Genomic DNA, 15,700 nt, shown 5'->3' with positions numbered 1-15,700 from the left:
TCCGGGCACGGCGCTCGGCGCCCAGCCGCGGGCAGCGGGCGCGGGATGGCCGCCTCGGGCGGGGTGCGGCGCGGCGCGCTGGGCTGAGCGGAGCGAGCCGCGGCCGCCCGCCTGCCAGGACCATGCCGTCGGGGATGCAGCCGGGCGCCCCTCGGCTGCGGGATCCGAGCGGGGCGGCCGTCCCGGCAGCGGCCGGCAGCGCCTGATCCCGCGCCGCGCTGCCCCCGCGTACCGCCATGGACGAGCGCTTCAACAGGTGGCTGCTGCCGCCGCTGCTGGCGCTGCTCTTCCTGCTCATCGTCTACCAGTACGTGTCGCCCGCCTGCCCCGGCGCCGCCTGCCCCCGCCGCCCGCCGGCCTCCGCCGCCCGCCGCGGGGGGGGCCCGGAGGAGCGGGAGGAGGAGGAGGAGGCGGCGGCGATGCCGCGGCTGGCGGCCAAGTTCCCGTTCGCCCGGGGGGAGCTGTGCCGGCGGGTGCGGTTCGACATGCGGGGCCGCGACGTGATCGTCTTCCTCCACATCCAGAAGACGGGCGGCACCACGTTCGGGCGGCACCTGGTGCGCAACATCCACCTGGAGCAGCCCTGCTACTGCCGGGCCGGGCAGAAGAAGTGCGCCTGCCACCGCCCGGGCGGCGACAAGGACACCTGGCTCTTCTCCCGCTTCTCCACGGGCTGGAGCTGCGGGCTGCACGCCGACTGGACCGAGCTCACCAGCTGCGTGCCCGCCGCCATGGAGCGCCGCGGCTGCGCCGGCAACCGCACCCTCAGGTCAGTGCCCGCTTTCCAGATGCTCCAAATCAGATCCCGCCTTTCCCGGTGCCGTGGCAAGGTGCCCTGGCAGCAGGTCCCGCTCCCCAGCCCCCGGGAGACCATTGTCCGCTGCCGTCCTCAATAAGAAACAAGCGGCGGGGCAAGGCTGGCGTTGCGGGGCAGGTTCTGCTGCGGGCCCTTGCCTTCCCGCTCTGTTACCTGTGATGTTCTCGCTTTGCCTCCAATTCGTGCCGATTCCACGTAAAGCGCGTGCGGGTTAGAAACGGGAGAAACTCCGCTCCTGCTCCGCAAGTTTCTCCTATCTGTGTAGCTGTCCTTTCGAAATTCGTCTCTAACAAATCACTGTGATCTTCTGCAGCAAGAATGCCTCTGCAGCATCTGATGGATCGTTGCAGCTGCTGAAGGTTGTAACTAGCGGAGTTGGAAGTATCCAGAAGCCCTTAAACTCTCTTTGACGCGTGTTGGTGTTGGCGGACAGGCGGGTTCTGAGCTTGCCGTGCTGCTCTGACCGCTCGCCCTCTGTGCAAGCTCAAAGTCTGGAGACCGTGCGTGGCAGGCTGTGTGCAGGGAACACTGAGTACAGTGCAGAAATCGCACCGTGAATGGCCCTTTGATGATCTGATGATAGTGGAAAAGGGAATTCTGTGTGCATGCCGCCTCTCTGCACGTTCTAGTGTGGTTTTGTTGGGTCTCGTGAAAGGTCTTGTCTGTTCTAAACATAGAAAAGTTGTCAGATGGGTGATCTCTCTTGATAAAAGATACCTCTAGGTGATTCAGTAAGTTTTGATCTTCGTTCTGATTTATTTACCATTCGATCAGATTATTCAGGCTAGCGTTAGAACGTATCTTTATTTGTTTGATTGATTTTGGACATGTGTATTAAGGAGTTGCAAGCTGAATTCACTCTTAAACCTCTGCACTTTAATAATTGTAACTCCGTCATCTGTAAAATATTAAGGAAAATATAGGAAGAATACCTTTTTTAAAAGTTGTATAGTTTGGCAGCTACCTTACGTCCTTTCATTTTAGTATCCATCTTGATTTTGTGAATCCACGAACTTTAAATATTCAGTAGAATCACTTCTACGCTGTGGTTTGTATCTTGTCACTTAAGAACATGTATAGCCCATGACATTCGTGGGCACATTTTCACAGGGTTTATTCATCAAGACAATGGAGTTGATTGTTGTTGTTGTTGAATAATTTGAAGGTTATTTGATGTGAACATCAAAGGCCCTCCCATACAGCAAAGCTAGTTGCATTTGGAGAGACTCCAGTCAGAATAATTTGAATTTATTGTGGATGGCTGTGGACTTGGACTGTACTTGCAGAATACTGTTAAGGTAATTCATACAATTTTATGAAAAAAACTTTAGCTGAAGTGTATATATTTGCTGATGGAAGAGAAATGCTGTGAATGTCTTCAGGGACAAAATCACTTGGTGGTAGCTGTAGAGCTTTAAGAAATATTCAAGAAATTTACAACGTAAAAGAGAGGGGAGGAGGAAGAGTAATACTTGTAAAAATGTCTGAAAATACGTAGTCTGCCAGTGAAGTTTACTTTTTCTCTCTCATGAAGAATATTAGTAGGTAAACAACTGAGTGCTAAATTCAATTGTCAAGATTATAAATGAACAGTAAAATTGGACTAGTGGTTTCAGTACTATTGCAGAAAACCATTCTTGTATTAGGTAAATTTAAAACTTCAAGTTCTGCTGCACAGCCAGTCATAGTGGTTATTCAGTGCATAGTTAGTAATTACTTTGATTGAAAAAAGACACATAGTGATACTTCACTATTATAGGTGAATACTGTTTTCTGCATTTTTTTGGTTACTGATTTTGTTTAATTAGCAGATTATTTGGCTAGTGTAAGACTGCACTTCTTGATTTGTCTTCACATAAATGAGGAAAGCCCTGCAAATAATAATTCATTGTATCATTATAATACTTACTCTTGTATTATAACCTGTCCTAGGAGACACCTTTACATTTTTCCCTTTGTTGTGTCATTATAACCATGTAGTTTGAATTCAGCTTCTCAAGGAGCTCTAAAAGGAATCAAATAACCCTGAAGTATGGATTATCTCTGCTGTGAATGTCTTTGCTCCTGGTAAAATTGGAATCAAGCCCAAACTACTTTGCTGTACTATTAGAAGTGTGCATCTAAGTCTTTTTTTAATATCTAAATGGAGAATTGAGAACACTATACCTAAAATAGGCAAGAAACTAGCATACAAGTCTAATGTAAAGTGTACTGAATATTTTTGAGACTTCCTTTAAAGCCTCTGAATGTATTTGAAGCACTAGACTTCCTTGAATAGCTCAAATTTTATATTCTGCCTTCCAGCTATGGTGTCAGAAAATTAGGCTAAATTGTTACATATCTGACAATGGATTTTCTTTGTGGCCAGCAGGACAGACTCTTATGGGTTTGGTACAGAGGTGCTTGATCTCTTGTGCCATATATTTGGTGCAGTGAAGATGTTATGTGTATTTCAGATTTTTTTTTTTCTTGTTTCTCCATGTAGCAGGTGTTATGCGGTCTGTCTTTTACCACACTGAAGGAATAAAGGATTTATAGTGTATGATAGTGAAAACTTGTTTCTTAGAGGGCTAAAAATAGTGTAAGTTAGATTAAGACCTACCTTTTAACACAGATCTTCAGAAGATTTAATGAAGAAACTATAATTAGAATTCATGGGAGAAGGCTCTAGCTGTTAAGGAGTAGATGATTATGGTAAAGGTCCTAGAAGATCTGTGAAACACTACCTCTCCTCAGTCTTTGTCTTTCATGGACAGTGCATTTAAATCAGTTTAGGGTTTTAAAGAGAATTTGTCTTAGTTTTTCCTCTTTCAAAGGTTGGAGTTTGAAGTCTTAGGACCCAAGATGGAACATGGAGCAAAAACCGATGCTGTGCTCCAGAAATCTGAACTTCTTTAAGCCCAAGTGCCAGCATGGACTTCTACCTCTGTGGGACTTAATGGTGTGCTGTGCCTTGTCCCAGATTCACTATGAAAAGTTGTTTGTTATTAACATATTGGATGCTACGGTGAAGTTGTAGAATCACTTTTCTTAGGAAGCAGAGTAATTATTTTGAATGACATGACTTTAAAAAACAACCAAACCAAGACAAAAACTGTAGATTTAATTTCTTCAAACGTTTGCATATGTTTTCATTTTCAGGATGTGAGATTTTCTGCTAAAATACCTTTAAGTGTCTACAGAGCCAGGCTACTAGGTACACTAATATGTAGCTTTCAATTTACAAAAGTTGCTATCTGAATGATGCCTTTTAATTTTTTAAAATTATTTATTTTTATTTTTTTTAAGAAACAGTCTTTTATGTGTTTGCATTGCCTTCTGTGGAAGCCCTTGAAGTTGGTGATGCTTGTGTTCAGCTCCCCCACCCCCAGAACTTGGCCTTCCTTCAGAGGTGCCAAGAAGCTGAGACTGTGGAATCTTAGCCAGCATTGCTTGAGGAAAGAATGGGAAGAGAAATGTTGTGAGATGTCTAACTTGGTATGCCAGGGAGGAGTTGGTGTAAAGTCTGAGTGACATTAGGCTGCCTCTGCAGACAGTGGGGAGAAATAGAATAACACAGGCAGCCCTTTTAAGGGTCTCGGACATGTCTGACACCTGCTGAATTGTCTTCTGGAGGGCCACTTCTTCCATTCACTGATAACAAAGGAAAGGCTAGAATTGTGAATTGGGAAAGACTAGAATTGTGTCTAAAACTAGAGAAGGAGAGTCTCTGCATCGAATATTGCAGAGACATTGTCCAAACTGAATGTCTGTCTCTGTTAGGTTACCAGGTAATCCTTAGGGCTTGCTTTCCTCTCTGCTCTGTGGAGGAACGCTTGAGCTAGCCTGAGAAAACCTGATCAAGGCACATTTTATCCGTTGCTGAAGATAGCTGCCATATAATTAATAATTATTTATCATTGTTTTGAAGTATTTGAAGTTTGATTAAACTAGGAAAGCAATATTTTAAACTACACTTTATTGAAAGAACACTTTATTGAAAGTTTTGCCTAATTTTCCAGTATGAAACAGTGAAATCACCTGGGTTATGTAAACCCCATAAGCTTTATTGTCAATGCAGTTTAGTCTTCAAAACTATTGATTTTCATTAATTCACTTCCATTATACTCTCTATTTCCTTGTCCTGTTTAACTTAACATATGCTACATTTTTCTATGGAAGTGTAAATCAGTAGTAAACCCATGAGTCCTGGAATGGGGAGAGTTGAATAGAAAATATTAGTAAGATTACTTTTACTTCTTTTGCATTCCTTTATTAGACTATTATGTGTTTTTTAAGCTCTAGCTATAATAGGACATAAGACAGACTCTGATCTTGGCAGCTGTGGTAACTAATCATCACAAAAATGTGATACTGTTAATTGAAAAATAAGACTATGCTGAAGATAGTTGAGAGAAAATAATAAAAAGTCACAAATGTTTAAACCGAAAAAAACCCCCACAAATTCTCTGTTGTACATTAGTATCTTCTACTAAGATGAGTGCTGGAGCCAGTAAATTCTATGTAGTTTGTAAAATAAATGTAAGGAACAATAATGACTAAACAATTTCCTGTGCTCCTGCTACTGACTGTGAGCTTTTTACTTCCTTACCTGTCTCCAGTCTAATCTGCTCAAGGGTTACATTGTCCTTAAAATTGAAAAGTGGTGTTGTCTTCCCCAAGTGCTTAGTGTGAATCTTGTTAACTTCAATTTTAAGCCCATTGCATCTTCTGTCTTTTGAGAACCTGAGAACAAATTGATCCTGTTTTCTCTGCAGTAGCCTTCTGGGTACTTTGGTTCTTAGGAAGCCTTCTTTCAAGCTTCCCTGCTTAAATAGTAACCAAACCAAATTCACTCTGTCTTTATTGGAGGAACACAAAGAATGGATTGCTTTTCGGTTTTGTGATAGTTGTTTTCTTGAAAAGTGGTGTTACAGTGGGAGTACAGTATTTAATTTTTTAACTGTAGTACAAAATGGACCAGAAAAGATTACTTGGATTGTTCTGAAAGTTGTGCTTGTGGTTGTACACTTCACTGATATTTACCATTTTGCAGTTGTCTGACATTGACTGTTAGCTTGGGATTCAGACATTATTCATTTTATTAAAGACTATTACTTATATTTTCCATTGTCTTTTTGTAGGAGTTTTGTGCTCATCCCCAGTGGATTTCATTCCCCTTCTGTCAATTTCTTTCATTTGCAAATTGATTTAAGTTTTTTGTCCTTCCTAACTTTTCATCATTGGCACATTTAGTAAAAATGGTTTTGTTTTCAGCATCTATGTTGTTGGTTGCAAACATTGAATAGAATGAAATCCTTTTTTAATAAATCTTTTGTTTGATAACTCTCAGAATTGCTTTTCAGGGAGTTCTGCCCTTGCCACAGCATTTTTTTTTCTAGATTGTGGGGTTTTTTTTGGCTTATGGGAGTGATTGGAGATGTTGCCTAAAGTCGTCCCTTTTTTTTGTTTTTTTGAAAAGCATTTCCTTTCTAATGTTCCTATTTGAAGTCAATGACTGTATTTTAGAGAGAAATAAGGCTGTTTTGATCCAAATTGATTGAGGTAGTAATGCTGTCTGCTATTTTTTTCTTCTATTTGTTTGCAGACAACTTGTCTAGAACTTGTGGCAACAACTACCAACTATCCTTAACTGCTTTTGCACTGTATGTGTCACCTGTGAGGTTTCCCCTGTCAGAATAGCAGACAAATGATTGATGTACCAGAACTTTTCTGCATCAAGGTTGTCACAACCCTGAAAAATCCTTCACCCAAAGATAAGTCTTGTCTTCAGGCTTTTGAAGGTACCGCTATAAATCTCAGCAGGTTGCCTACAAAAAAATGACTAGAACTCATGTTTACTGTTAATTGCCAGGAATGATAAAAGAGCGGTCAGCACTATTTCAAATTGGAATGGAGAGTTCTTATTCATCCATCATTGTAATTTATGGGTAACTGGAACAGAGTAAGTTTTGAGCTGGGATGGTGCATGCCATGGAAATGATCACCTGAACTGCAGTTCTAGTTGTCTGGAAGAGAATTTAGTGATTTATCCAAGCAAATTTGTCCTTTTCTGGTGTTTCTTTCTGGAAAATAATTTTTTTCTGCCTAATAAGGTTTTCTGTACAATGCAGGAGCTGTTTGCTTTTTTGTGCAGGAGCCAGGCAGAGAAGTCCTGCGGGAGAAGAAAAGAGTGGAAGTGTCAGGAACATCCCCTAGGGCTGTACAGTGTTATAAGACATAGCAGCTTTTTCATTTTTAAGCAGTTTTGGCAGTTTTTGTTTTAACTTTCTCGTGTTATGATGCTCTTTTAATTTATATTAACCAGCTGCCTAATTTAGAATAGTTTCCAATCCTTTTGAGTAGGGTATTGCTTAAATTCTTACATAATATTGGGATATTTATCGGTTTGAGGCAGAATGGGAAAGGTTACTTTGTGAACGGGAAAAGTTGCTGTGTAATGCCTTTACACTGATAGAGATCAGATCTGTAGACCCAGCCAGTGGCAAAAATAGGGATAAAATTCTAAGCTTGCTTGTGGAGTTGTTTTTTTTTTAAGAACTCTTTGTGGAGAAGAACAAAATCTCTGCCAGCTCGGCTCTAGTGATCACAGAGAAGCTGAATGGAAAGTGTTAAAGATCTGATTGAACTGAATGGTTTCTACTTTCAGGTGTGCTGGCAGTTTTCAATGTCTTGACTTGTTAGTAAGCAAGAGTAAAACATCTCCTCCCAGAGTTTGGTGAAGCCATGGCAGTGAATTGAGCTTATATGTAATGTAAAGGCTCTGCTGCTGTTTGTGCAGAATGAGAGCAAGGGAAAGCCTGTATTCTTTAATATTTTTAGTATTGCGTTCAACTTGCTGCCTGTTCTCTGGTAATATTTATAACCCAAATTTCTATGCTACAATGATTGTCGTAATGTTCCCAGTTGCCTCAGAAGGTAACTTTAAGTCTCTTAAAACCTCTATAATTGCTGAGCAAGGTTTTAAACACTGTGTAAGAGGCTAATTGCATGAATTAAGAGTCTCATTTGGACAGCTGCTAGGTTACAGTTATTCAGCCGTGAAACTACTGTTTTAAGGGGAAAAACTTAACAGAAGTATTTTGGGATTTTGTTTGAGATGGCATGAATCTTCTTTCAGAGAAATTGCTAGAGTACCAAAATCAGTAACTCTTGAAGTACTTATGGTCTATTACATGATCAGTGCTTGAGATCTCAATATGTATTGACTGAAAAGGTAGAAAATGGGTTATTGTAAGGATAAGAGCTATTAGTGCTTTGATTCTGCTATGAAGCTTACACTTAGGTGGTCTTATGTGTACTTCCAAAAAGATCTGAAGAGAGGCCCACAACTTGAAGTCATCTTAGAAAAAAAACCAGTGTTTAAACTTCATGCCTTAACCTCCATTTTTTTTTCTTAAATAATTGTTAGACTTGATATAAATGTGGTTTTCATTCCCATTGGAAGTGTTTCATACAGTTCTAGGTCAGCTGTGGAAGTGACAGGGTCGTGCAGGACTGTGTCTCTCTGAATGTTTTACAAACAGACAGAAATGACAAACATACTGGCACAGTAGTGGATAAACTTTGAATGCCATATGAAGAATAATTTTGGGATGGGGAAAGCAATGAATAGATGCAGCTTCAGTTTCCAAAGGATGGGACAAACTATGATATTCATAATTGGCTTGAGAGTATATTTCTTGTTCTGTGAAGTAACTTGATGATAAATCTCACCACATGGTGCTCTTTGATACTGGAAGGAAATGGTCCCTTCAGGATGTATGTGGAGGAGCTGACATCTCTGAGACCAGTTACTTTCTGCAAATAAATTAACTTGAAAGAGAGGACAGTGAAATAAAGCGCTTCACAAAGCACTAAAAAAAAAAAATACTATTTAAAAAAAATTCTCATCTAAATTCGAATGATATCAATGTAAATAACTTGCTAACTTACAGATTTCCATTTGATTTGTGAGCTGGCTTTTGTTTAAGTAGCAAATACTTTTGTATCTCAGTGTTTGTGTATTTGCATACATAAAAGTGTCTACTTGAAATTTTTGACTTTAATTTCATGTATCTTTGCACATAGTCTCTGTCTGAGAATGTGTGGATAGGAGGAATAGCAACTGATGGTGTTTGCTTGAGGAAATCCTCTGAGGAAGAGGAGAAAGAGGAGAAGCAGTGTAGGTGTAAGATGTGAGCCTCAAGTGAGAGTGAAATCTAGGAGAGAGCAGGGAGCAGAAGTAACTCTGCAGTCTTGTGAGGTCAAGGAAGGATCAAAGTTATGCAATTTGAATTTTTTTTTTCCGATACAAATGGTTTAGGGTTTAAATTTTTCCACATGTTGCTTTTATACTTGCTGGAGGAGAAAGATACATAGGTAATGAAAACTTGAAGTACTGGGTAGTTTGAGCTCCTATTCTACATAGGTGTTTTATTTTTCTGGTTTTCTCAAGTCAGATAAGTGTTGTAACAAGAAAGCCAAATAGTAAATTAAGCATCTTCAGCTCCAGCTGTGTAAAGCCCTAATAGCAGGGTGTTCAGCTGTTAATTTCATCCTTTAACTAAGCTTTAATTTTTAGTGATAGTAGTAGGACCATTATTTTCCAAGAAGTTCCCAGTGTGAGTGATGAATAACTTCTGTAACTGCAAAAACCTTTGTTTTCATGCCAGAAATGCCTCTGTCAGGCTAAAGCTGTGTCATTTCTGTTGCCGACTTAACAAGGTTCAGATGAGAAGAGTAACTTAATGAAATACTTTATGTTATTTTCTACTACAAATAATTTGGATTTATTATAGAATTATGTGAGAAGGGACCTCTGACAGTCATGTAGCTCAAACCCCTTTCTAAAATAAGTCTAACTAGAGCAGGTTGTTCTAGGCTATACCCAGAAATTTTGAGTAATTCCAGGGATGGTGATGCCACAGGGTCTCTGAGCAGCTTCTTGCAGTGTTTGGCCACCCTTGTGGGAAAAAGAGCTTTTCTTCTCAGCTAGTAGAAATGTCCCATTTTCCACTTGTGTTTGTTTCTTCCTGTCTTACTGCTGTGTGCATCTAAAAAGAGTCAGGTTATGACTTTTCTATTTACTCCCACATGAAAATTGAATAAAGTAATGAGGTCTGCGTGATTGCTGCCTTGTCCCCAGACTGAAAAAGCCTTACTTGGCCACTCTTTATGTGTCATGTGTCCCAGCCTCTTGATCGTCTTGGTGGCCCTCTGCTGACAGCTCCCACTGTACCAAGGTTTGCTTTTTATTGGTGGGCTCAAAATCAGACACATCAATCCAGGTGCTGTCTTACCAGTGCTGAAAGGGGAAATCACTTCCCCGAGCCTGCTTAGTCGCTCCTACCAACAGAGCTCGATTCTTGGTTAGTCTGCTTCACTTCCCAAGGGTGTATTTTGGTGGCTGTTATTCAGCAGTGTCCACCAGGAACCCCAGATCTGTTTCTGCAGAGCTGTGTCCACTGCATGCCCAGCCTGTCTTGTGTGTTACTTCACCTCAGGAGCAAGCTTTTTCTTCTACGTAGAATCATGGAATCATACAATGGTTTGGGTAGGAAGGGCTCTCAAAGACCATCTGGCTCCAATCCACCTGCCATGGGCAGGGACACCTTCCACTAGAGCAGATTGTTCAAAGTCCTGTCCAAATTTGCCATGGACACTTTCGGAGATAGGTTGTCCACAGCTTCACTACCACCCTCACAGTAAACCCCTTACCATGGCTGATCTTCATGTGTTTCCCATCAACACAGGTCTCTTTCTTCTTGAAGTTGTTTGAAATAGAAGCAATGGTCTCTGGAGTGATAACCTCTTTCTCCAGTGTGGGGTTACCCCTGAACCTGCTGAGACCAGACTCTATCCCACCATCCAAGTCATTAATGGAGTTTTAAACAGCATTGCCATCACTGCCAGTTCTTGAGTGACACCACAAATTTTCAGCCACCATCAGACATAGTACCCATGTCTCACCAGCACTCCTCAAATAACTCTGTGTGAGATCATGGCAAAGTCCTTGCTGATGTCAATGTGAATGACATCCACTGCTCCAGGGGAATTTGCTTGATCACCTTCCCAGGGATGGACATGAGACTCATCAACCTGTAGCTCCTTGAATCCTTCTTGAAGCTAAGTGTGCAGTTTTGGTTTGTATTTATGAAAGCTGGGAAGAAAGATTACAGTAGAGAAGATGCTGCAACATCAGAAGGTGTTGAAGTAAGTATTTTAACTGCTCCTTGTTCCTCAATTTGAGAATTCCTGGAACAGTCTCAGAAGCTCTATTTATTAAATAAATTAAGAATATATGCAACATTTTTTTTTTCACTGTGGACATTACATTGGTTTGTTGGAAGAAACAACTTATTACAACAATAACTTTTTAAATGGGCTGTGATTCTTCTGTGACATCCAGTGTAAAGTTGGCATTGAGCATGTATTACAAAAATATGTTCCTTTGTACATTTCTTGTAAGAGTGGGATGGTATGTTTCTCTGGTGCATGTGAGCGTACATTTTTTATTATTAAATTGATTTTAGTAGATAAACTAGAACTTGAATAGCAGTTCAGTGAATAAGAGGCATAATGGTTGACTCAGCATACACTCAAAAAAAAATTAAAAGAATATTTGTCTTTTATTTTTTTTTTATTTGAGGGTATGTTGAGTCAACCATTTCTATTTGAATTCTTTTCATCCATAAAGCTAACATTTTTATTGTTTCCATATTCATATTGCAGACAGTGTTCTTAAGAACTCTAACTTCCATCTACAGTGCTAATGTTTTTAAACTGTTCAAAGTTAAATGATAGTGTAAAACTTTCTCATGTATTAACATGAGATAACTTCCCAGAGTTTGTAATGAAAGTATGTAACTGTTTTGCCTTTTTCCCCTCAGTTATTGGATTGAACTTTCAACATGTATATTTCAATCAGTATATATAAGATTTTATTGTGCAAGTTTCAAAGCTTCTGTAGGCAAATAGAGAACCCAGAAAAAAAAGCAGCAAATATACAGGCAAAGAACTTTACATTTATTTAAAGTGGATTATAAAAGCTTTAAAGTACCAAGCAGAAAAAATTCAGAAGATGTAATCTCAAATAATTAGTTTTTCTGTTCATCTTTATTTTTGACTCCTTTACACTTCTATGAAGTAAAAGTTTAAAGTCCACATTTTCAAGACAGACTTGTGTCACAAACTTCACCTCAACTGTGTTAAAGTGATCATGCCTTTTTGTCAGGCTTTTAAAGCCTGAAGATGCCCATTGAAAGTATTTCCTCCAAACAGAGAATTTAGTCGCCTAAATGAAAGGGGTAACTGAAATTACTTTTCCTAAAAAACTCAGGCCCTCTCTAACACATTTCCTTCTTCAGCAAAGTCTTTGTTTTGCTCTCCAGGACCGTGTAAATGTATGTTGAGTTTTGGAGCACTGCCTCTGACTCGTGCGGATTATTTTTTATCAGGCTGTATATCTTTTAATTTTGATTAAATTGCCAGTTTTCTGAGAATGGAATAAAGAATCCCAGTGTGATATGGGTCAGTACCAGCCATCTAAATGGCTGCTGGGCTTTGCAGTAAATAGAGTAATAGGAAAACTGATGGACTGCATCTGACTTACAGGTTGAGTGGGAAGCTTAAGTGTGGCCAGACAGAACTGTGGCTTTGATAGGAGAGCAGTGGGGATGCTAGAAATTTATCATTCTTGTTTCGTGCTCTGCTACTTGTATTCCAGAACATTATCAGGTAGTTTCAATGAAAATATTAAGCATAAACCCAAAATACAAAAAAAAGGTGAATTGAGAAGACTTCATAGCAAGGAGGTTGTTGGAGTTGCATTGATATTTTAAGCCAAATTGCAAATTATGTATCCTTTCAGGGGATAAATTTATATAATATGCCTAAAGGATTTTCACTTTGTACTGTATATATGGATAGCAGAAGACCTTAAGAGGACATGGAGAATATGAAATACTTCTTTCTCACAATCACTTTTTTATTTTTATCTTTTTTTTTTTTTTCTGTAAATATACCTACTACTTCTTGTGTTATTCAGGTCATGTTCTACATTTTTGATTTACCTTCTTGGCAGCCTGATGTTGCCCACTCTCCTGCATTGCTGTCCTTTCTGTCTTGCCAGCTCTTTTGCCTTTGTTTTATATGTTTTTCTTGTTTGACTCACATCTCTTTTGCATTGTAGCTGCTTGCTTTGCATAGAGTGCGCTGGTTGGAGTAGTGTTCTCTCTGCTGAGTGTGTTCGGCAGGCTGCAGGCTTGAATGGGCTCTGGAGCTGGTCTGCCCTGTCCAAGTTCAAAGGGGCTTTTAGCTGTTTGGCTTTGCAGGAGCTACCACAACCGACCAGTTTAATCTATCCTAAATTCTTTCTTTTATTGTTCACTCTGTTCCTAGCAGTACACAGAAACAGATAAGGAAAAATAAGTCTTTTCCCCCCTACCTGAAAAGCCAAGGGATTGAAAAAAATGCATTTTTGTGTAACTCTGTGTTTCTGCCTTTTCCCTTAAGCTGCTGCTCAGAGGGCTTTTATAATTGTTTCCTTTTGATTTGTGTTCTATTTGCCCTAGGATAAAGCATTAAACAATTGCAAGTTGTCTCAATAGCACATGCTTCAGTCTTCTACTTTCACAATGACTTGGAGAAGAAGGTATTTAAGGTTAGTGTTGACAGCATTGGAAGTAAAATATAGTGTTTTACCATAATGTGTCCAATGGCAGTACTGAAAGCCAGCTGTGCAATGTGAGACACCAGTTTCATCTTGAGGAAGGAGCAGGGGAATCCTTCCCAGCGGGTGAAGGAAGGCAGGCCCTGGCTTTGTCCCCCTGCCACAGAGGCAAAGGAGTTGTTAAATGCTTCTGTAACTTGGGTAGAAAAGGTGGTGATTTGATGGGACTGGAAATGTATGAAGTAAAGAGGAGAAGTTAGGTACAAGCAGAGGGGGAGATACCACTGCCTGAAACAGAGGAAAAAGGGATTTAATGGGAGAGGCTATATGCAAGGAAATCCAAATAGAAAATGTTTGCAACAAGACACAGGAATGCACACGGTTCTATCGAGCCAATTTTCAGCAGGTGTATTGGTTTTGCAGTGGCTTGTTCAATCTCAGTAGTCAAATTTTAGTTTCAAATTTTTGAGAGCTAATTTAAGCAATTAGCATATGATTTCTTACTATTTTTTAATAGAGATTTGTTTGCCTTCTACTTCTTGAATTAACATCTAGTATCTGAATTATTTTTTCTTTTCTCTATAATAGTGGGTTAGAAATTAAGAGAAACAGTAGCTCATGAAAAATCATAAACATATTATTCCAAGTCCTGGAGCCCTGTGAGCAATGTGGTGTGTAAATGCACATAAGCCGACTTTATTATGTGGTTGTTCTTGTCCCCTTCTTTGTCTTTGCAGCCCTTTGATTCTCTTCTAATCTTGCAGTTGTATTTCTTTATGGTCAGCCTGGTGCCTGCATGGCAGCAGCAGTGGCTGAGACACTGATTCATGTGGAGACTAAATTTCCAGACACAATTAGTGAGTGTTTCATGGAGCAGTTAGTCTGCAAACCAGAAGAGGGAGAAGCAGTTTCGTATGTGCTTCTAACCTGTGTGCAGGATATGTTCAGAGTGTTACTGCCATTCTGTAAAATGTATTTACATTTCTTGTAGGATCATCTACCTCCATCTCTAACAATCCCCAGCTTTGGAGACCTTTTTTTTAAAAGAAAATGACTTAAAATTAAAAACCATATTGAAGACAATTCATAAAATTAAAATCCTTGTAAGTGGCATGGAAACTACTTGAGGATGCCATGTGGGAGTGTTGGAGGAAATGCATGCACCTAAGATACTAAGTCCAAAAAGGAATTGGCATGACATAGTTAAACAGCCATGCTGATTATCCTTTTAGGGTAAAAGGTGGTTACATAAAGCGGTTTTCACCATTTTTTAAAAGTTGAGTTTTGTCTGCAAGGGCAAAATACAAAGCTTCATAAATTTCTGCCAGTATAAGGTAAGAATGCATACATTCAGCTAAGAAAGGTTTTTGAGGAACAATTTGCAGGGGGTATAAAATTAATCTTTTTGAAACACACTGTGAACAAGAAGCCCACTGCAGAATGCACAGTGCTAATAGATGATCTCTCCTTCTATCCTCTAGAAATAAAACTCCATTAAAAAAAGCAGCTGTTGTCTTACCTCTTGTATCCAAGTTCGTTTTTGAGCTTGAAGAAGTTCTGAACTGGAACCTTTCATTATGGAGGATGTATTAAAGGATCTCTCTTCAAATTGAAGTGTTGGTAGAAGCAATTAGGGAACAAGCTTAAAAAGAAAAAGCAGGAAAGAAAGAAGAAAGACATAAAACAGATGGTATTTAAAAGTGCCAGTTTCCAGAACTAGATGGTATTGAAAAGAGCTCAGGAATTAAGCAACCAAACTAGTAAATATAGATGTGACCCTCTGATTAGAACTTGGCATTTAAACAAATTGAAAATAATTTTTAAAGACTTCTACTACTTAACAATAAGTTTAGCATCTGCAATGGGAAAACTAGGAGAAATTATTACAGGAAGTAGAATTAGCAGATAGTTTCCTAGTATAGCACACAGAGGCCCCTATGGCTTTTGTAATAGGAAATCACCCCTGAATAATGTTGTAGGATCTAGAATTGGGGTCAAAAAACATGTCTGCAAGGGAAGTTGTGTGGTTGTAGTACACTCAGATAAAAATGGTAACCATATTTATCTTTGTGTGGTTTTTTTCTGCTTTCAAACATTTTTCGGGTCACAATCTTAAAAGATTCCAAATGGAGAACTAAGAAATTATTTTTAGATCTTATGATACACTTTTTTTAAGCAACACTTAAGATTAGCTAGATCTGAAATGCCATTGTGAGAAGAAGAAACTCTTA

The 15,700-nt window shown here is 39.8% G+C and overlaps 1 protein-coding gene across 1 annotated transcript in view; it reads left to right on the top strand.

Moving 5' to 3' along the window:
- Nucleotides 1–27: 27 nt before the first annotated feature.
- Nucleotides 28–15,700, top strand: part of HS6ST3 (heparan sulfate 6-O-sulfotransferase 3) — a 271,118-nt gene continuing 255,445 nt past the window's right edge. Inside the window, exon 1 of the mRNA XM_023947176.2 lies at nucleotides 28–769. Within this exon, the coding sequence (XP_023802944.2) occupies nucleotides 237–769 (533 nt within the window). The 5' untranslated portion in view covers nucleotides 28–236. The remainder of the gene's footprint in view (nucleotides 770–15,700) is intronic.

This window comes from Cyanistes caeruleus, chromosome 3 (assembly GCF_971803275.1).
Source record: "Cyanistes caeruleus chromosome 3, bCyaCae1.hap1.1, whole genome shotgun sequence".
In the NCBI taxonomy this organism is placed as follows: domain Eukaryota; kingdom Metazoa; phylum Chordata; class Aves; order Passeriformes; family Paridae; genus Cyanistes; species Cyanistes caeruleus.
Note: the sequence above shows the minus strand (reverse complement) of the source record. Positions and strands in the feature narration are given on the sequence as shown.